This window comes from Rhinatrema bivittatum, chromosome 5 (genome assembly GCF_901001135.1).
Source record: "Rhinatrema bivittatum chromosome 5, aRhiBiv1.1, whole genome shotgun sequence".
Taxonomy (NCBI): domain Eukaryota; kingdom Metazoa; phylum Chordata; class Amphibia; order Gymnophiona; family Rhinatrematidae; genus Rhinatrema; species Rhinatrema bivittatum.
The window spans coordinates 352,461,598-352,484,364 of record NC_042619.1 but is presented as its reverse complement, the minus strand read 5'-3'; the positions used below and the strand labels follow the sequence as shown (position 1 = coordinate 352,484,364).

General features: G+C 43.9%; 1 protein-coding gene across 2 annotated transcripts in view; it reads right to left on the bottom strand.

Annotated features, from left to right (window-relative positions):
- The window catches only part of RASA3 (RAS p21 protein activator 3), a 353,769-nt gene that overhangs the window by 26,514 nt on the left and 304,488 nt on the right, over nucleotides 1-22,767 (bottom strand). Inside the window, exons 13-19 of one of the 2 annotated variants that reach the window (XM_029604621.1) lie at nucleotides 20,095-20,169; nucleotides 18,970-19,093; nucleotides 16,958-17,064; nucleotides 14,881-14,958; nucleotides 14,204-14,281; nucleotides 10,809-10,882; nucleotides 9,006-9,112 (exon numbers count right to left, since the gene is read on the bottom strand). In XM_029604621.1, coding sequence (XP_029460481.1) covers nucleotides 9,006-9,112; nucleotides 10,809-10,882; nucleotides 14,204-14,281; nucleotides 14,881-14,958; nucleotides 16,958-17,064; nucleotides 18,970-19,093; nucleotides 20,095-20,169 — 643 coding nt within the window. Of the gene's footprint in view, nucleotides 1-9,005; nucleotides 9,113-10,808; nucleotides 10,883-14,203; nucleotides 14,282-14,880; nucleotides 14,959-16,957; nucleotides 17,065-18,969; nucleotides 19,094-20,094; nucleotides 20,182-22,767 lie in introns of both variants that reach the window. The other variant, XM_029604620.1, reaches the window with a different exon arrangement.

The following is a 22,767-nucleotide window of genomic DNA, read 5'->3' as shown; positions in this document are numbered from 1 at the left end:
GCCCCATGAAAACGAGGGGCGCGCGGGGAAGGAGAGAGAACCGAAGAGGAACTTTTGGGAGAGGGGCAGTGACGGAGAGGAGCCCTTAGAAAAAGGGAGATTGAGATGATTAAGGGGAATGGGAGAGAAAGGGAGAGAGGGAAGAACCTGGTGGGGTGGTGGTGGGGGGGGGGAGGAGAAGAGATGGAGAAGAGATGGAAGAGGGTTAAGGTGTAGAGGAGCCTGTACGGAGCAGAAAGGGAGGGTTAAGAGAAAGTAGAAGGAAAGCAGAGAGTGAAATGGGGGGAGAATTGTGTATGTGGGTGGTGGGGATGGGGGAGGAAGATCGGCTCACGCGTGTCATGTATGAAATTCAGCCAAATTTTTCTGTGTTTGGCCAGGTTGAAGAACAGGACACTTGGGTGTCCTGCTCTTGCTTAAGCATGACCTAGGGCTATTAAAAAAAACAAAACAAAACCCCAAAACAGGCCTGTGCTCTATGAAGCAGGACACCTGACCACCCTTCCAGGAAGGGCTGGTCTCACTCCTATCATTGTCCTTGTCGCAAGTCCATAAACAAGGTGAGTGGCAGGATTCATAGATTAATAGGAATCTGATAGGTAAGGAGAGGGGAACGCTGCTGCTATGGCCCCCCTGGAAGTGGACTGAGACCGCGCCAACTCATTTCACACAGGCCACCTTTCCCCCGAGAGTCGAACCAGACCAAACATATGAAAGTACAACATTTAAAATTCTGAACCGCACACATGTTTTTCACCTCATGGTTAAGCTCGCTGGGAACTGCAACGAATCTCTGGCACTACAATCAGTACCTGCTGTGCTTCGAGAGCCAACTGGTAGTCGGATAATCATATGTAACTCCTAAGTTTCACCACTAGGAGCAAATGCACACCTTACAAATACACATCACTAGCAAACACAGCTTAACTGGTTATATCCCCTGCACAACTTCTTAAAATTGAGAATTAATGGTAACATGCTTGGTCACCTACCAACAGTATGACCTGCCATTCAACACTGAGGGGGCAATTCCCTAGATAGAGTCTAGCTCAGAAAAGGCAGTTTTCATCTACAGGACCTATAGCATAAATGTAGAAATTTCTGCTTACCTGATAATTTCTCTCTCTTGAGTACAGACAGACCAGTGCATTATGCACCTCTACCAGCAGGTGGAGACTGAGCAAAGCTGACATCACAGTATACATACCCCCTGCAGTGACATCAGCCTGCCAGTATATTACGCAAAAGCCCACTGTGGACAAATTAACAACACTTGATTATTAACAGATAACCATTCCAGCACTCAGCCAACAGGAAACACTGAGCTCAGACAAAGAATGTATTAACACTAGACAAGGGACTGGTTTAACACTTACCAGTAACCTCTGGACATACAGAGCCATGGAGGAGTACCAAAGCGGGCAGCCAAGGGCGAGAAGCTGGATTAATCTGTCTGTACTCAAGAAAAGGAAATGGATCAGATAAATAGTAATTTCTCCTTTTCTTCTTAGTGTTAAGACAGATGAATCCAGGACTAGTGGGATGTACCCAAGCTACTCCCAAATAGGGTGGGAGGCTGAACGCGGTCTGTGCAAAGGCTGCGTCCTCCTGGGCCTGCACAACCACATGATAATAACTGGAAAACGGTGTGCAAGGAGGACCACGTCGCAGCTCGGCAAATGTCGATAGGAGACAACAATCTAACTTCCACTCTTGACACTACATGAGCCCTATTGGAATAAGCCCTAACCTAAGTAACAGCTTTTCAGCATCCACATACGCAGCCTTAATCCAACGAGCTTTTTTAGCCCGTGAAGCCGGCTCGCCCTGTTTACTTCCACCATGGAGGACAAACAGGCGATCTGTTTTCCTGAGAGGTCTAGAAATTTCCAGACACCTCACGATATGTCTCCTGACATCCAAGGGCCGCAACAGGCGATATTCCTCTGCATCTCTTTCCCTATCCACAGACAGCAGGGAAAGGGACTGATTCAAATGAATTCCAAGACCACTTTTGGCAAAAAAGAAGGAACAGTACTCAGCTGTATCGCCCCTGGAGTCACTCGAAGGAACAGCTCCTGGCAAGACAAGGCTTGCAGCTCGGATATTCTACGCACAGAACAAATCGCCACAAGAAACACAGTTTTCAAGATCAATAACTGCAAGGAAAGGTTACGCATCGGTCGAAACGTAGGACCCGCTAAGAAAGCCACAATCAGAATAAGACTCCACAAGGGCACCAGTAACCGCAAGGGGGGACAAAGATGTTTCACTCCTTTGAAAAAACCGGCCACATTTGGATGAGCCGACAAGGATTCACCATTCATTTGACCCCTGAAACAGGCAAGAGCTGCTACCTGTATCTTTAAGGAATTAAGGGCCAACTCTTTATTCAATCCATCCTGCAAAAATTCCAAAATGAGCAGGATTTTAACCGAACAAAGAAGAACTCCTCGATCATCACACCAAGCCTCAAACACTCACCAAATCCACACTTAGGCTAAGGAAGTGGAGAACATTTTTGCTTGTAGCAAGGTGGCATTCTCCTCAGTAGAATATCCACACTTCAGCAAGAATATCCACACTTCTCTAAAGGGCCATACTGTAAGACAAAATAGAGTCAGATCTTCATGAACAGATTCCTGTGCACAAGAAACTGGGGCGGGGGGGGGGGGGGGAAAGGATCTACCAGGAGCCTTCTGGGCCAATCTGGTGCCACCAGAAGCACCATCCCTCTGCGACTCTCGACCCTCCAAAGCATTCTGCCCAACATGGGCCATGAGGGAAAAGCGTACAGCAACTTGTCCTCCGGGCATTCCTGCATGAGAGCATCGATGCCCAATGACTTTGGATCTCTCCTGCGACCGAAGAATCGAGGAACCTTTGCATTACAAGAAGTCACCAGCAGGTCCAGAAATGGAAGACCCCAGCGATCCACTATTAGCTGAAATGTCTCGTCTGCAATACCCATTCTCCTGGGTCCAGACTCTGCCTGCTGAGAAAGTCTGCTCTTACAGTGTCTTTTCCTACAATGTGCAAGGCTGAAATCTCCTGAAGACGCACTTCCGTCTATTTCATAAGATGGTCCATTTCCTGCGACATTTGCTGGCTCTTGGTTCCTCCCTGCTGATTGATGTAGGCCATTGTTGTTGCATTGTCCGATATTATATGGACCGCTCAGCCCTGCAACCTGTCGCCATACTGCAAGCATGCCAACTAGACCGCCCATGCTTCTAGCCGATTGATGTTCCAGAGAGACTCATCTGCACTCCAACACTCTTGCACCGTCAGTTCCTGAAGGCTCACATCTGTCGTGAGTACTAGCCAGTCCGGTGATTTTAGGCAAACCCCCTTTTCTTAGATGATCCGCTTGTAACCACTGCTGTAGTTGAGAGCTGACCTCCATTGGCAGGTGAAGCCGAATCAAATAGTCCTGAGACTGTGGGCTCCAACGAGACAGCAGGGAGCACTGAAGTGGACGTATATGCGCCCTCGCTTATGGCACTATTTCCAGGATCACGCCATCAATCCGAGCACCTGTAGACAGGACTATTCTGTTGGGCATACAGTGTTCATCCACAGACACATCTATGCCAACTTCTGAATACGATCCTTAGGTAGGAAAACTCTGCCCTATTTCGTGTCGAACCAAACACGAGATACTCTAGCGACTGAGATGGCTGAAGACTGCTCTTAGCCAGGTTCACCATCCAACCGAGCCCTGAAAAAAGGAGATCACCTTGCGCAACACCAGGAAGCTCTCTTCCAGAGACTTGGCCCAAATCAGTCAATTGTCAAAGTAGGGTGAACCAGAATCCCATCCTTTCTCAGCTCTGCTGCCACCACCACCATAATCTTGGAAAGATTTCTGGGTGTGGTGGCCAGACAAGGCAGCACTCAAAACTGGTGACACCCCAAACTGCAAATCACAGAAAGCATTGGTGCTCTAGCCAGATGGGAGTATGCAGGTATGCCTTGGATAGATCCAAGGAGGTCAAACTCCCCCAGCTTCATGGCCATCACTGAGCACAAGGTTTCCATGCAAAAATGAGTCACCCACAAATGATGTTTGACCTCTTTGAGATCCAGGATGGGATGAAGAGTGTCCTCCCTTCTCAGGCACACTAAATAAATGCAATATCATCCTGTATTTTCTTGAGACATGGCACTGGAACCATAGCCCTCAGACTGAGGAGCCTTGACAATGTACACTCCATTTCCTGCTTCTTCTGTGGGGAGTGGCAAGGAGACACTATGAACATGTCCTGAGGAACACTGTAAAACTTCAGCGCATATCCATCTCATATCACCTCCAACCCCACTAGTCTGACATGATTTCAACCCACCTCTGATAAAAGAGAGGAGTGACCCACATCTCCTGTTCAAGGGTGGGTCAGCACACTTTTATTGGGAGGCTTGGGGGGCTCCACTACCCAAGTTTGTGCCCTTTCTGGGCTGTCTGGGATGAAAGGACTGAGCTACCAAAAGGCTGAGTCCTCTGAACAGCCGCTCCTCTATACGGCCACTCCTGTAGCATCAAAAACGCTTGGATACCCTAGCACGACCTCTCAGGCTAAAGAAGCATGGCATCTACTTCCAATCCTCTGGCAACTGAGGAACCGGGGATTCGCGCCACTTATTGACCATTATCTCCAATTCGCTCCCAAACAAGAGCGAGCCTTTAAAGGCTAACTTTGTAAGGTTAGCCTTGGAGGTCGCATTGGCCGACCAATTTCTCAGCCATAACTGACACCTGGCCACTATTACCAAAGCCACCCCACTTGCTGAGGTGAGGACCAAATCACAGCCCACATCCATCAAAAAGGGAGCTGCTGGCTCCATCACTGACCTGAATTCACACCAGATTCATTGATCTCCTGAGAGAGAAGTAAACAGAAGCAAGCCACCAGGGAACAAGAAGCTATCTGCAAAGACATTGCCACTGCTTCAAATGCTTGATTAAGGATGGCCTCAATCCTTCTATTGTGTGCATCCTTCAAGGCCACTCCTCCCTCCTGGGAAGAAAAGCACACAGAAGTGCATCCACTTTCGGAAAATGCAACCACTCTCTCGCCACTGGATCCATAGGGTACAGGCCTTCCAAGAGTCGTTCCCCTTTGAAATTAGCCTCTGGGACGCCCCACTCAAGATCAATCAATTCTCGAATGGCCTCCATAACAGGGGAAAAAACAAGAAGTTTTATGCAAAGAAATCAGATTGGGATGTTTTCTTTGGCTCAGACATGGATTCAGAACCAGGAATTTCCAGCATCTTTAATGTCTGGGAAATCTGAGCCATTAACTCATCTCTATGAAAGAACCATAACATAGACCTATATGGTTCTAATCCCAGAAGAATTACCTCATCCTCCAAGGAGTAAATATCGGCTTCATCACCCATGCCAACCAGGTCCCTATCGGGAAGACTGGCTGTTGATTTAGGTGTACTTCAACACTTAAATGCAGCACCAGGTGCATGGAAGGTTACCACCTGCGACTCTGACCTGGCAAGATTTTTCATGCACAGTCCTTGGCCCCGACCAAAGGATTGCAATACTTGAAAAAAATTCCACCCACGAAAAGGCAAAAGATCCATGCCAAAACCAGGAGGCACCTGTCCAGTGCCCACTGAAATACCTTCTTCCGTTGACGAACCAGTTGGAATTCCAAGGTCAGGCGACCCTTCTGACACATCTTCACCCAAGCCCTCACCAGGCTGGGAAGAACCAGGCTTAGGCAATTCACTTTGAGCGTCCAAGCAGCGCTGGCACACGTTAGAGAGAACGCCAAGCTGAGATGCCTGATTATGACAAGCAGCACAGAGGGTAAGGCGCTTAGGTTTATTAGCTAACGGCGCCATCAGTCTGTCAGCATGCTTAACAGACGACTGAAAGGTATGTCTCCAGCTGAGTTCGCGCTGCAAACAGACTTCCAAAATTTAGCCTCGATGAGAGCCCAAAAACTAAGTGTCTTCAATGCTGCCCAGATTGTGCGTAGAGGAAAAAACGTGTGCCTAAATTAGATGCTGCTATGAAGTGGACGCCCAAGCAGGCATCCAACAAAATGTCGAAAAACTGGGTGCACAACCGGACGCACAGCCAGACACACATACATGGACTGACGATCCTGAAGATGGCAGCCTAATGCGCAGGAAAACACGTGAAAACACCGCCGCGACCTACCACGCGGCACACAGAGAAAAGCCTAAGAGTGGGCCTATCCCAAAAGGGCTGCTCAATGCACCAGGCTGCCCACATCCTTTAAACTCCCTTGGAGGCGGGAACGAATGATGGATCAGCATGCCGAGCACAGAGACCGAAGGAAGGAGGAAGCCATACAAACAACACTCCTCCTCCGTTCTCTCTTTTTTTTTTTAAGCTTTAACTGAGCTCAGCCCATTCTGGCTGAGTAGAGTCTGTCTCTGGCTGCGTGGGGAGAGAACATAGTCACCGTCACACTTGGCTTCCTGGACCTGCTTGCCAATCAGCTGTCTTTTACAGCTAAGTCCATGCCAGCTGAAACCCAGCTACCAGACCAAGGCACTCATCTGAGGGAATCCACAATATATCACCTCAGGAATTCTTAACTGAGGGAGAAAGCAACACCACAGGAGAGCAGAGCGAATTAATTTAATTTTCTTTCTTTTTTTCTCCTTCTGAAAACTTTAAGCAATCTCCAGTAGGGAAATGCACATCCACCATCTGCTGGAGACAGAGTATACTGGTGGGCTGATGTCACTGAAGGGGTATAGATACTGCGATGTCAGCTTTGCTCTGTCTCCATCTGCTGGTAGAAGCATAACTCACTGGTCCCAAGTTCATCTGTCTGAACGCTAAGAAATGCTATGTTTCTAGACTGCTGTCAGCTATAAAATGCAGCAGTTTCCCAACAAACAGAGAAGATGATAAAACAAATACATTAAGATTATGCCATTGCTAGAAACTCTACCCTTGCCATATTTGCAGGGACATTAGGATTCTTTACTCAGCTGAACATCACAGAACAAAACACCAACAGCTGTAGCATTTACTCAAACTCATGGGGGGAAAAGAATTTAAAACTATCTTGCACAAAGGTTTGATGTGCATTATAATTTCATTAGTAAAGCTCTGCTGCACCCAGTCCTGCATTTAGCGTTGTGAGGATAAACATCTACACTCAACGTCCAGGCTCATCCCACACACCCTTTCTCGCTAAGAAAACAGCTGTATGCGCATTTTTTATGCTGATCATTTTCAATGTTACTTACACACGGCTCCACCATTTGGAAGTGAAAGTGATATATACTGTTAACTCACGTGTGCAGGTATTTACACACATACACACACATGTAAGTGTATACTGCCAAAATCTGCAGTGTACACAGTCTGCAGATTTATCTACTATTCTTTCCATGGGTTACTGAAGTGCATTGTACATTTCCAAATAAGAGAAGAAGGAATTTTAGCCTGCAACAGCAGAAGAAAAAAGAAAAAGTCATACTGCCACAAAATTATGTTATTTCTCTTAAAAAGTATAACATCTTTGGCTACTAACATTACTGCTGCTGCTTTTGTTTTGTTTTTTTAAATCTTGAACTCTCTGCTCTCCAGTTGTTCTTGTTTAGAAGCCGATATACAGAGCTTTCAGTAATTGTTTTAAACTATATCCTCTCCCCGAAGCAGATCAAAAATTCCCTAGAGCCTTGGTGGCTTTTTCACAGAACAGGCGGGTGGGATGCATGGAAGAGCTTCCCGGTGGAGATGCTGACAAAAACAGCAACAGCAGTCAAGAAAATACTGGGATAAGCACAGAGGAGCTTTTAGTTCAGAAGAGGTAAAGTGAAAGTCAGAGGGTTTCTGGCATACCTTAAGGCCCTTATCTGCCATCATATTCTAAGTACGATGCTAACCTCTAGAAAGCTACTTCAAAAGCAGACCTGTAGGAATTGTTTTTGTAGATATGCTTTTGTGCTGTAGCACCCAGATCTGCCTACTCCCAAGACAGAAATCAGATCTGGGTCAACTATTATACAGCAGAGTGACGGTAACTGGGCTGTTAGGTTGCCATAACAATTATCTCACAAATTAAATTTAAAAAAACAGATTTCTTTCTTCTTTATATTAAACATGGCCATCTTCACCCAGGATGAGGATAAGCCCACCAAGGTGAGCTACATGCTCGTTTCTTATACAAATTTTGCTTGAAATTATACACAACTGGTTGCTGTTAATGCAGTGATTCTGAAATCTTGACTTTGAGGGCCCGTAGACAAGACTCGACTTTAGGATATTTACCATGAACATTCAAAGTGATCTATTTTTACACATTCAGTCTAAACCCCCCCCCCCCCCCCCCCAGACTAATCTATTTGAATTATCTACAAAACCAGAGCAGTCTCGAGAGGAGTTGTGTGCATTAGGACTCAAAGCAGACCATCCAAAAAAAAGCGAGTCAGAAGATGAAGTATTAATATGGAACAACCAAACCGTAGGACTTTTCATTCCACTATAAATATAGCAGAAGGAAGAGCCGCGGCGAAAAAAGGGATGGGCGGCGACAGCGCGCAACCCCCACCGCGTCGCGGCAGTGCGTTTTCACCCGCCGCGGTGCGCACTACCGCCCCCCCCCCCCCATAGCGCCCCTGCAGAAGGTGTAGCTATTTCCGGCGCTGCTGCCGGCCATAACGCGTAAAACATTTATCGCCCGCGGCGCAACCGGCCCCCCCCAAAATATTTTAAATCCCGCCCCACCCCTCCACTTTCCCTCATTTAAATTAGATCGCCTCGATGCGGTCATTATCGCATGTGCATTGGGGCGCTACCGCACAAGATAACGGCCCCATCGCGTTATGAAAAAAATGTACCCCGAGAGTTTGCCGTTTTAATAAATCTGAAGCAAAATGTTCTTATGATGATAATAATAATAAAATCAAACACAGGAATCAGTGTGTCAGACCATGCAAAAATTCGACTCCCTTATGAGGTGATCAATAAGTGAATAATGAAAGCAAACCCTTTTTCGTACCTTTGCTTTTCTGATAGGTAAATTCATGGTTGGTCAAGCGAAACCATCTCTTCTTAAAATTCTTCATACCAAACCGTTTTCTTCCTTGGGCTCTTTTAATCATAAACCTATTTTAAAACGGATCTAAAAATCAATAAACTGCTGCATTTTAAGTCAGTTATTTGTGATTGGCAAAACAAAACGAACGGAATACCACAGAATAATTTCTAAACCGAATAAGACCTAAACACACTCGCTTTTTTCATCAATCCCTTTTTTCAAGCCTCATAACTGGGTGTAGCAGTTAAACATTTACTTTTATCTGCGCATTGAATATATCTCGGACATGACAGCATGGCACTGTAACAATAGTCGTTTGTGTTAAAATAAATAAATAAAATTAAAAAAAAGGATGCCACAATAAGCCAAAATCTTAATGCCCAGAGCTGCAAACATTCTAGGTGTCAACAAAAAAGGGTTTTAAGGAAGCTGCACTTGAGGCTTTAATTGAAAAAAAAATGTTAAACTGTTTTACTCCAGGAGATGGAGCTCTAATAGCCATATTGGTGGTGGAGAAAACTGAAATCTCTACAGGCTTTGATATTTTATACCGGATCAACAAAAAAAAAAAGTCTGTTGCAGTTCCTGAGCTTCAGAGACCATGCAGGTCCATCTGAAAAAAAAAAGGGATTTATGCAAAAGGAATCTAAAAATGAGCACAATTATACTGACCATGCAAACGGACATATTTAGTTTCAATTAATTCTGCCCACTTTGAGATAAACTCTCACAAATTATTCTTCATCTAACAAACGAAGCTCACGTTAGTTAAGAGGATAACAGCATTGTACTGTGGCAACAACACGCAACCTGAAGCTCAAGAGTTACAAAGAGGAAAGATACTCATTGTGACTCTCATAATGCATAAATTAATGTATTTAAAAACCAAAAAGAAATCGCAGAACAAAATACAGACACTCCTTATACCTAAGGGTAAACAGGAGATAATAAGAGCGAGGCTCCAAGACTGCACACAGATAAAATTTGGCTCATGCTGATCTAGTAAATCGTGTTTGCTGACACCGGAGTTCAGAATATATTTTCTGAATTTCAAGGTTCGGGCAAATGCCGTTTAAAACATTTGGTTATCTGGAATTTTGTGAACCTTCCGATTCAATTCTGAAAACCAGGGAGGAGATTGGGCTTGAGCTGGAGGTGGCAGGAGGGCTATATATATATATATATATATATCTTTCTTCTCCTTATTGCAATTTCTGTCCCCCCTCCCTCTATGAATCCCTACAACAGTCTGCGATATTAATACTGTTGGGGGGGGGGGTGTTTCTGAATTCTACTTATGGTTTACGTTTTTCTTTTGGGGCATTAAGTAGCACAGTAATGTTAACTCAATTTCTTATCAAGTGCAGAGTTTGAAAATATAAAGATGTTTCTTGTTGGGTTACAGTACCTGCTCAGGGCAAGGGAGAAATGCAAGAAATGTCTTTATGAAGTGTGGCTATAATATGCTGCCGTTTGCATGGTGTTTTCCTTGGCATAAAGCTTTTACATCTTCAAGGCTTGCAGCAATCGATTAGAGGGACCTTGGTACAGATTCACTACATAAGGGAGCAGTTACGGCATGGCAGATTTTTTTTTTTTTTTAAGATCAAGGTTTGTGGGAGGATCTGTGCACACAGAGCAGCTTACAGAAATTATTGCTTCCTGCGGCTGCTATCAGAAGGATAGTAACCAGGACGATCACAGATTATGGAAACACACACAGAGAGCCGTCCCGGGATTCCCTGACTCCAGCGTGCAACCTACCCTTCTTTCAGGAGTATGGGCTGTTCTATGCTCTTGTGGTCTTTCCTGCCGGATGATGAAATCAGATCCAAAAACTAGAAAGGTAAACAAAGGCATGGATTAAACAAAAGCAGGAAGAAAAGGCAGGGCAAAGAGGCTTACGCTATCAAATTTAAAAAGAAAAAAAAATCTCACTGTAGTAGGAAGGATGATGGGACGCTAATCCTCTAAATAAATGTCACTTAATGGTAATGTACTTTCCAGGCATACAGTGACTGTACAGCACAGAAACCCTCATTTACTTTTAAGTAAATTCTATTTTTTTATTTCTAAATTCATTGGAGGAATCATTTCCCCCACCCCGAACACTTTTCTGGAAAAAAAAGTCGACCGCGCTTTATAACAAAATCGAAATATCACACACACTGCATTGCCTTCACATTAATATTACTAAGTCTGAAAGTGACTGCCATATGAACACCCAATTACACTTGCCATTGGGTTGGAACAGCATGCCCATAAAATACAGGAAGGACATTCAACTGTCCAGCTAGATTATATGATCCAAATTACTGCAAAATGACATGGCAACTCCTAAGTGGCATAGTATCGAACTAATTCAGCGTGCATATGTACCCTCACGATAATCGCAGGCCATGCTGTGCTGCCAGGTCCAAGAACTATTATGGCACATGGACAAGAAACATTTGTGCGCTCTTTTTATAAATCTACATTATTATTTTAGGACCTTTCAAATAAATTACCCTACCAGATATCTCAAACCGCATGACTCAAAACTTTCAATAGCACAATGTGAAAATCAACATCCACATTGCTAGGGGGAGGGGGGAGCAGGATAACCTTTTTGGACTGGTACTGCAGGCATGGGTGGATGCAGAGGAGGTTGCACTGAAATCTACCAAAGCTGCTCTTCGGCAATACCAGCACCACAAAGCTGGCAGCGACGCGGCGAGAGAATCGCGGGCGGTGGATGCCTAGTTTGAAAGCGCGCCTGTGGCTGGAGCATTTGCAGCTGCAGTTTAACTACTGCAGAAAGCGTGAATTCTGTGAAAACAGGAGGTTCCTAGTCTGAAACCTAACACCAGTGGACAAACGTTCGGCTCATTTTGACAAAATATCTTATGCGCCAAGATGTTGTGAGAGTGACCATAGCCAGCAGGACTGGCATGCCCTACACTCCCCCTTGTGCCTTGGTTTTTCTGCTCGCTCTGTCCCTGCTCTCTAGGACCCTTTGCATAGAAGCATAAATGTCAACAGAAAAAAGACCACTTGATCTTACCTAGTCTGCCCGTTTGTATCTGCCCATTGTAATGTCACAGGCCATAATTGATCTGTCATCTCCTCCCTCTGGCACTAAAGGTCCTTTTGGGCGTCAGCTTTGAAAAGATTTAACCCAGCTAGCTTCGGGAGTTAGCCGACTAACAGGCCGATGCAGTAAAGTACTCGCCGGCGGAGCGCACTGTTAGCTCGCGTTTGGCATGCGTTTTCGATGCGCTAGATTTACCCCTTATACAGTAAGGGGTAATAGCGCGTTGAAAATGCGCAGCCAACCCCCCCGAAACTAATAGCGCCCGCAACATGCAAATGCAGGTTGATGGCCCTACTGGTTATTCCCGCGCGATACAGTAAGTAAAATGTGCAGCCAGGCCGCACATTTTACTTTCAGAAATTAGCGCCTACCCAAAGGGAGAAGTTAATTTCGGCCGGCACCAGGAAAGTGCACAGAAAAGCAGTAAAAACTGCTTTTCTGTACACCCTCTGACTTAATATCATAGGGATATTAAGTCGGAGGCCCCAAAATTTAAAAATATATAAAAACTAGCCCATGGATTGGAAGACGGACGCTCAATTTAGCCGGCATCCGTTTTCCGAGCCCGTGGCTATCAGCAGGTTTGAGAACCGACGCCGGTAAAATTGAGCACCGGCTGTCAAACCGGCTGACAGCTGCCGCTTCTGTCAAAAAGGAGACACTAGGGACACGGTATAGAAATGCCTTAAATAAAAAAATAATCTCCCTTTTCCCTTCTTGCTTCTGGACAGCGCATCTGTGCACGGCTCGCAGTGCGCGCACCCAAACACATTGTGGTGGACCTCCTTTGAAACTGTCAATGTCTTTTTACAGATGTTGCCTCCAGAAATGAACACAGTTTCCAAAGTGGGATCTCATGAGGGAGCCACAGAGGGACGATGAAAACAGTTCCTTTTTTCTACCTCTGTTTATGCACCCGAGTGTGCTATCAGCTTTCCCAGTAGGTATCTGCCCTTGGATACCCTGTTCCCCAAACTGCATGATTTAGCTTTCTTTTTCTGTTTAATAAAAATGTACTTGCCATAACTTTGACCATTCTTCCTATTTTTCTTTTTTAATTTCTTCTTATTTATTCCCGCTAGCTTATCTGCTTTGTTAATTTTCATATCTGCTGCAGACGGGCGCGTTTTCCCTTCTAACCCTCCGCAATACAACTTACAAAGACATTGAAGAGAACTGGACCTAACCGTGATCTTTGTGGACCTCTGCTGGTCATTTTCCCTCTTCACCACACCACCGGGTTTCTGTTCAACCAATTTCTCACCCAGTTTCTAATTTTTTCCTTCCAACTCCCGGACTGGGGGAGAGCTTGCTCATCAGTCTGTGTGGAAAAGGTTTTTTTTTTTACTGAAATCTTGATAGGCCGTATTCTACTGCACCCGCCCTGCACGCACATTGAAGAAAATCAATCACATTTGCCTGGCAAAGCTTCCCGCTTGCGAAACCATTCGACCGAGAATTGAAAACCCAGCATTTTCAAGAAACTGCACTATTTCAGTAGTGCTTCCTCTACCTTACCCACTACTGATGTTATGCTAACAGGTCTGTGATTTTCTTCTCCCGCCTTGTTTCAGCCCTCGAGGAGCGGTACTATATCTGCTCCGCTCCGGTTTTGGTTTTTTTTTTGGAAGTTCTCCTGCTTCAAATGATTAAGCCGCACAGAGATATGAGGGATGCAGTAAGCATTCCTCACAATTCCCCTTCATTCTTTCAATATTCTGGGATGTACCCCATTAGGTCCCATTACTTTTCAGCCGTCTCAGCGCACCGATGAATACTGCCTCCATGGTAAGCGGCAATATGGTCTACTTCGCAGTTCCCTGTGCTCTCGCCTTTGATCCATTCATTATCCTTTCTTTTCGGGGCGAATACCAAAGACAAGTATGTTTAAAATACACTGCTCTTATTCCTGCCGGTGCTGGAGAGGAGCCACACCATCCACCACTACCCACTGCAAGGAATCATTAAAAAAATATATATATACTGCCAAAAAGTCACTCCACTAACGAAAAGCATCTCTCACGTGGGTATGAGGGAGGCAGGCAGGCAGGCAACTGACTGGTGCCAAAGGATTAGTGTCACTTACGTTTTTTACTGCATCTGCATATTTCTGTTCATTGAAGTAGTCATAAAAAGTCGCCATATAAGACTCTTTAAAACTGGCCTGTAAAACAGAAAACCAGCCATTATCCTTTCAAAAGGAATTCAAGAGTGGAAAAAAAAAAAGAGACACCATCATCTATTTATTTATACCATGCTTTTCCAACAAGAGAGTTTACAGCGTGTTACAAGCAAGCAAGGATAAGAATGGGTGTATAACCGCAATGGAAGCAAACCTGCATCTTTATTTTGAGTTAGGGGATTCTATATCTTTTTGAACATGTTCACTATAGCATGAACTATGCCTAGTACTTGCTTTGAATATCCTCTATCTTGAAAATGCTCTGATAGTAAAGCTGTTTTGATAAAAAGAGCTGATTACACATAAAAATGTAAATAAATGCAATACATTTCAATTGCTTAATTGAATCCATTCTTTGCTGGTTAATTCGTTGGAAGTTTCCTTTTTTTTTTTTTTAACCCAGGAAACCTAGCCCAACAAAACCTACCAAGGAAATATATAGCAATTTATCCCAGTAAGGCGATTTACAAAATAGTATGGAGTATAATTAAAAACTAAATTTAGGTTCTGTGCTCAATCGATTCAGTTTCACACTTGCTCAAGACCAACACAAGGAAGTCAATAAAGGAAAAGCTACGTACAGATTTAGATTTGGATAAGCTGCCCAGTGTTTGAATGGTCTTGGAAATAAGGGTCAAAGTCCTGGAGGTCTGTGGATCCTAAAAAAAATCAAGAAAAGGAAAACAGTATGTTAAAATGCTGCCACATCCCAGAGTTTCCTAACTTCACTCGGGTGCTGTATGAATATGGAGAAAATCTTATCTAACAGTAACTAAAGACCCCTGAGCTTTTCTATTATTTGTGACCGGTGTGCTGTCTTACTGCATATACATATGTCAGATTGAATTGCATACCCATTTTCAAACTAAAACAAAATCTTGTTACTATCTTGTGCCACATTTATCAATTTTCTCCACAGACACATAAGCAGGAGGAAATGCTTAGTAAAATGCTTCTAAGATCTGCACCATAACAGTGTCTGGGAACTTGAGGCCACACAAGGTCTTAAATATTTATAGGCCCCAGGCATGATAGCATGGGTGTTCTCTACAAAAAGATCATGTTAAAGATGTCTGTTCCTTTTTTTCTCCCAAAGCATATGAGCCTCAGCTCCAGGAGGAGGGTTTCTGAAGATGAAATGCCATGGGTCTGCGTTTGCTGCAAGCAGGTATTTTTCTCCTTCATTTTCAGCAACTAATTCACTCCAGAGCAGGGTAAAGGGGCAACACTTAGAAGAACATAAGCAGCTCCCCCTTCAGGGCCTGGAGCAGTTCAACCTTGGGCCAGTTAAATTGCTGTTCAGTACCATAAGGGCTCTTATTCAAGGGACTACGAACATTGCTTCTACAATCTTCTTTTCTTTTTTTGGGAGCCAGTGTAGTTCCTTGAGGGTGATGTGTTCATTTTTGAGAGTACTGGTGAGAATCTGGGCGGCATTTTGTAGAATTTGTAGGGGGTAGATGGTATTTTTAGGAAGGCCTAGGAGGATGGAGTTGCAGTAGTCAGTTTTTGAAAAAAATAGTAGATTGGATTACTGTGCGGAAGTCGTTGAGGTGTAGGAGAGGTTTTAGTTTTTTTAGGGTGTGAAGTTTGAAGTAGCATTCTTTTAGTGTAGAGTTGATACATTTTTTTAGATTAAGTTGATTGTCAAGAATGACGCCTAGATCTTGTACGTGTTGCGAAGATGTTATTGTGGGGGGGAAGTGTTGGGGTGGGGGCCATTGATGGTTTTGTGTTGGGGTGCAATTATCATGGAGTTCTGTTTTAGACGTGTTGAGCGCAAGGTTTAGGTTGGTGAGGAGGTTGTTGATTGAGAGGAGGGCAGTTTCCCATGTGTTAAGGGCTTTGGGTAGCGAATCAGTAACGGAGATGAGGATTTGTACGTCATCCGCATATATGAAGTGCGGAAGGCCAAGCTGGGAAACCTTCAACTACAATAATCTCCCTGGACAGCTGAGAGGGAGGGAAATACCTCTCTTCCTTATCTTCAGTAAGTCTCAGTGGCCTGCTTGAGCCCCAAGCCACCATCTCCCTAAATCCTGAAGGCCTGGCCTTGTGCCCCAGCCACTTTCCCAGGATAAGAGGCAGGCAAATCCACTCCTTTGGAGAGAATATGCCAAAAAGAATGACCTGTACCTTGGAAGGAGAGACTGGAGAGTAGGGATGTGCATTCGTTTCACCCGTTTCATATGTTTCCTATACAAGCATGTAATATGAAACGTATGAAACATATGAAACGAATGCACATCTAATTGACATGTAATGGGAAACGCATGAAACTAATTAAACGAATGCACATCCCTACTGGAGAGTGATCCAGAACACAGGAGTTTTATTAAGCTATTGATACCTCCCACTGGAAAGTGCTAACCACATTTACCCTTCCTACTCTAATCTAATCTCACATTCCAGGTCTGTTGAGACTCTGAGGCTTACTAGTAAGGGACAGTTTTATGATTCTCCATACATAGACTGCGAAAATTTCAAAATAGGAGACACATGGAATTTTCTGAGCGTTTATAAACAATATCTACAGTATTCTATTTTTTTCTCCTGTTCTGCCCACTGGTGCTTTGAAGCACAAGTTCAACACCACTAGGGTTGTCTGGAAAGTGTAATTTATGTTTGCTGCAAAGTAGCTTCAGATACTGTACTTACTGGGTGATGTAGAGAAAGCTGAAAGAGGTTAGGAGAGAGAATGGCGGGTGCAAAGAATCTCAGGAAAATAAAGCTGCTCACAGCTGTGTATCTAACATCCGGGTCACCTACAACAGAAAACCCCAGACTCATTAAATGGACACTAATGTCGCACAACATACAGAGAACTCTTTTTCCCCCCAAGTGCATCCATTGGCCTGGATACAAATGATTAACTGGAATGTTCTTACAGCAGGCTGCCTTTTCTGTAACTTCTTTTGACATCATAACATGTTTGCAGGTCACTCTTATGGCACAAGGTACTCAATTTATAACTAAAGTGAAATCTAATTACATTAGGAAGAACATGCTATCTTTAAGCATTTCTTTGTTCTGGTTTAAAAGGAAAAAATTCCCATTCTTTAGTATCTTAGTAAAAATAAAAAAAAATAAAAAAAGCCCACTACTCAATAAAAAAACCCAACACTGCATGCTGGGAAAGGTCAAAGTATCCTGCTTCTACATTCCAATTCCATTTGATGTGATTGCGTTTTACAATTTTTCAAGGCGAGTCTGACCTAGATTTCAGATCAGCCGAGACCATACAAACTAAGCACCACGACGTTTATAAACTGTAAATACATAAAAGTGTGTTACAGACTGAGCTTAGCTATTTCCTCATCCTTTTTAGTAATACATTTTTTTTTTGGGTGGGGGGCAAATCCATTCAATAAACACAGATCTGGATTCTACCCTAGGCCACTTGGGCAATCGTTCCAGGTGTCAGACTCTGTTAGGCGCTGAGGCATCACCGCCGTTGCCACGCCGACAGCTCTCCCTGCCGCACCGCTTTATTTTAAAGCGGCAGCAGCTTCCTCGAAAAGAAAAATCAGTGCGGAGGCCTGCGAGCCACCTCCTTTTGCTCACTCACGAGCCCCCGCTGTGGACCCACCACCCACCCCCCTCACGAGATTTTCACGGTGAACAGGACGCGCCTGCTGCGAGAGGATGGGGCAGGTCCACCACAGGGCCTGAGGGCCGAGCGACGGGCAGCTCGCAGACCCCCCCCCACCCCCCCCGCGGCTGAATTCTCTCTTTGGAGTCGTTTGCTGGTCTTGTGGGGCCGTGTCGGCCCCACAAGGAGGTGAGGGGGGGGGGGGGCGGAGAGGATCTAAACAGGCAGTCTGGAAGGGGGGATCCCTCCTCCACACTTTGGAGACTTCATGGAGAACGGGAGTTGACACCACCACCCCCGCCAACCCATAATTTAAAGCCGGTCTTGCATAAAGTTTGCGTATAAATAGTTAGCTTCTTTAACTTTCCAAGCCAGTATAAAAATAAATTAGCATTTCGGGAGACCATCAGTATTCATAATAGGATTATGAAGTTTTCAACTGCAATTATAACTTCTGAACTGGCTGCTTTAACATGTCAGAGATCAAAATTAGATGGATTTATATATAAGATTTTCGTCAAACTGTAGACTTTGCCACCACGAATCCTTGGCTGGGTTACTCTACAGCAGAAGAATCCCCGGGACTTTCAATCAAGACTGGTTTTCAGGCTACCCGTAATAAATATTCATGAGCTAAATGCTAGCTCTGGGAACAGGTTAATTTGCAGGATAATTTTGTTTATCCTGCCCGCCAGACCTTTTGAATTAGCCCCAATAATTTGAGAGAGAAAAGCAGGAGAACAGGGATGCTGCGGACCCAGTGTTCATAGCCCCCGCGACGGGAGTGGGTAGGAGGAGGGAAGTCTCAGCCATTACCAAACAGCAATATTTACTAATCCAGATTCAGGACGCATGCACAACAGGTTCCAGAACACTAGGACTATTGATGCAGTAGGGCTGGATATGGACTTCTTGATGGGGAAATCTCCTGGTTAGCCGCGAATGAAGGTTTATGGCACTGTAGGCCCAGCAGAGGCCAGTTCTGAATGAGCTTGAAGCTCCAAGGAGCAGAAAAAACTCTTGCGCCAAACCATGCATCCCCATCTCCCTCACCCTGGAAAAGAAGAAACACAGTTACCTTGGAAGCGTTTCGCAGCTGATTCTCTTAGAGAAAAGAAGATGTCGCACATGACAGTCGGGCAGCTCACACCAGATTTTGTAATGACATTGAAAATGCGGTCAACAAACTGCCTCAGGTTTTCCTAAAAAGAAAAAGCAACTAACTAATAAGAGTGCGCACATGAAAAATGTTCATTTAGTTTTGTTTTTCCTTTTTTTTATTTTTTTCTTTGTTTTTTCTATTTTGGTTATCAAAAATGCCTAGCTGGGGGGGGGGGGGGGGGGGGGGGGGATTGGGGAGGAAGGAAGAGCATTGCTTGGGGGTCAGGCTTGGGGGATAGAAGGGAGAGTGCTGGGGGTCCATCCATGAAGTGGGGAAGTTTCATTGAGAGATTAGGTGCATCAGTTGCAGAGAGAATCTGCTTGTGCATGTACCAGAGAGAGAGGAATGCCTAACTGACATTGCTTCCCCTCCCTCCTCCATGTAGTGTTTTGAGGCCACAGGGATACGTGAAGGCCCAGGAAAAGAAAAATAAATATATTTTTTTCAGTTTCCCTCCCCCAAAGGCCAGAGCTGAAACGCTCCTAAAGTTCCCTTTCGAGTATTGCTATGAGAAGGATGGGGGAGGGATACAAATGGAAGCACTGCCACCCGCCCCGCACCAGGTGCTGGCAGACCTACCATTTGCCACCGGGAACTCTGCTCTCACTTGCATTACCACACAACAGTTGTTAGGGCAAGCAGAAGGTGGTTGGACTTTATGGACCTCTGTTTTGCTTTCAATCTCACCGACTATATGCAACTATCATGCAGAGCGCACTTCATGCAGAACTTTCACGACCAACTTTTCTGCAAACTTCTGCTCCTCCTAATATCGGCTAAGCGACACATGAATATCCAGACCACGCAACACCACATCATCATAAAAAATGCTGATGCATCATCCAACTTGCTGTAATTCTTAGGCATTCTGTACTACATCACAATAATGCCCTCGTGATCTTTAGAAACCCACTGAAACTACTAAGTAGGAATGCTGCTTCTTGTTGATTTAGACAGGTTTTAGAGAGCTAGAATAAAGGTCCTGATAAACAAGAATTTACAGTGCTATATTAATATATTTTTTTAAATAAGACTTGTTACCTTGTTGTTCTCCAGATTCTCCCCATCTTTTAACTTTACAGGGTCTATTTCACAAGGTTTATGGATTTCGCAGATCTGAAAGTGATGCTATGAACAATCAGAATGCCAATATTGTATAATGCAAGCGTACCATAAAACATGAGAAGCTAATGCCACCAATTTGTTAAGACTGGTTCATGGCCTCTCCAAGGTCACACTGCCATGGGTAGGCAACTCTGCTCCTGGAGTATCGTGGACATCCACAATAAATATGCATGAGGTATATTTGCACGCACTTGCCTCCACCGTATGCAGATACATCTTATGCATATTCATTGTGCACGTCCTGGTAACCAGACATGTTGGTGGCACTCCAGGACCACAGTTGCTTATCCCTGACATATTGCACGTACTGTGGGGCGGACAATCAAAACATTACATGGTAAATAAGACTGGGAAGTTTCTGAATCCCCACGAGCAAATAATTCTCATTGCCCTGTTAGTCCACTTGGATATGTGGAATTAAGAGTCAGCATGTAATGAATTCCCAAGCAATGTGTTTATTATTTTACAGTGAGAGACTGCATAACAAAAAAATTCCTAGTTACTTTACAACAGGTGAGCACATGCAGTAAGAGACGTCCATCACTGAGTAACCCGGAGCTTCTTGTGCAGCTTGGAGCAGATAAAACTGCTTGTTTTGCTTCATTATTCTTTTGCCGAACCAACACCAGAAAACGTCACAAGACATATCTCACACTAGTTATTAACTTCAGCAGTATATACATAGGAAACAAATTAGTTCAGTTCCTAACAAACTGGGGTTACTGCAGACAATTAGGTCTTCTGTCAAATTATCTGCGGTTCTATAGTACAAGGAATCCATTAAAAAAATCCCTACAAGGAATTCCATTAAAAAAATAAAACCAAACTAAAACTTCAATACATGTTCAGACAATGAGCACTTAAAAAAAAAACCAAACCAAAAAACGTTTCTTTTAGGAAAAACATGGGTTTCCTGACAGGGCAGTGCAGTTGCTGGTTAGGTAATGGGCTGAGTCACCGGGAAAGGAAATCCGTGGTCCTGATGTCCTTTCCTAATTTGCTGCACAAAGAAACAAAAAACAGTGACAGACTTCACCGAAAAGATGAGTAACAAGCCACCCCATATGACAAGCTACGTGCACAGCCCTATCTGGGGGATGTCCGTATTGCTTCACGAAACCGCAGGGAACAGCAGATCAGAATCTTCTGGGCAGCTCTCTGCTTTATTCGCACTTTCGGCTGCTTCTAAGTTAGCAGGAATATGGGGGCGCACTGAAGTATTTCAGAGCATAACGTGGGGCTTAAAGTTGCCAAAGTCCACCTGAAGAAAAACCCAACTCTTTAAAGTAGAAAGGAATTCTGTGTTAACATTTCCTTCCTATGGTAGGCCACGAAGAAAGCCAAGAAAACAGTAAAGAGGAGACAACCGTAAAAGGTTAATGAGTATTTAAAAGTGCAAGCTTTTAACTTCGTATGCAAGAGCCTTGTCAGACCAATAACGTTTCTTGAACCTGATTATAAAATCATCTGGAAGCCCTTTGGGGGCATATTTTACGCAGTAATTCCAAAAAAAAGAAACAAAAATCAGTTTCTTTTTGAAAATGTATATCAAGTATGTACATTAAAAGCATCTGGGCTACTTTTACTCGAGTCGTAATATAACAGCAAAATTTGACTCATTTATACATCTTTTTAGGCCTAAAACTGTTTCAGGGATGCATGCATTTCTGAACTTGAACCCACAGGAAACACTGGATGTGGCGGCCATTGAAGTTTCATGAGCTCCAAAGACACACACGGGATATTTCTAAAGGTACTTCAGTTTATATCTTTGCCCATGGGCTTGTCCAAAATTTCACTCTTTTTGGGAAAACAATTTATGAGTTGGGTATGGTAAATAACACTTTTTTTTTCTAGACGAGTATGTTTTCCGATAATATCTCTTACAGATTATTGATAGCAAATGTCTTCCTAATTGCAAGGAAATGCATTTTATAGGGATGTGCTTTCATTTGAAACGACGGTCTGTATTGCTCCATGTAGATTTATTTATTTTTTTTGAAAATTAAAATCGCAGATTTATTATGGTTCGTTCTTAGTGCATGCTATTTGCCGAAAAATAAAAAGCCCCCAATGAAACGGGAACATTTTCTTGGCCTGCATGCTTCCAGCATTTAATAGGCTAAATGAAATAAAACCCCGATCTTATAGTCTGGAAGAGTGATGGCAGAATTTATGTACTGTACATGGACTATCACACAGCTGCCTGCACTCATCTAAGGCTAGTGCCACTTTTTGTCAGATTTGGAGGCCTTACTTAATGATCCGAATGGACAAAATATCAGAAATTGATAGGCAAAGAGTTGCTCTGATAAAAATATGAATCTGGCAGCTACACTAGGGTGATTTTAAAATAATATTCTGAGAGAGTCACCTGTGAACTCTCCCAGCTGGGTTGCATGTTAAAAACAGGGAACAAGTCATTGATATAATGTGTAAAAACAAGGTTATATTCTTTGCATCAACAACTATCGCATGAAGAGGTTGAACTGTAACAGCACCTGCATACTTTGCATCTGCTACTGGCAGGGGGAGGATAAAACAGCGCATGGCACTTGTGAAAATGTCAGGTACACTTGCTACTTTGAT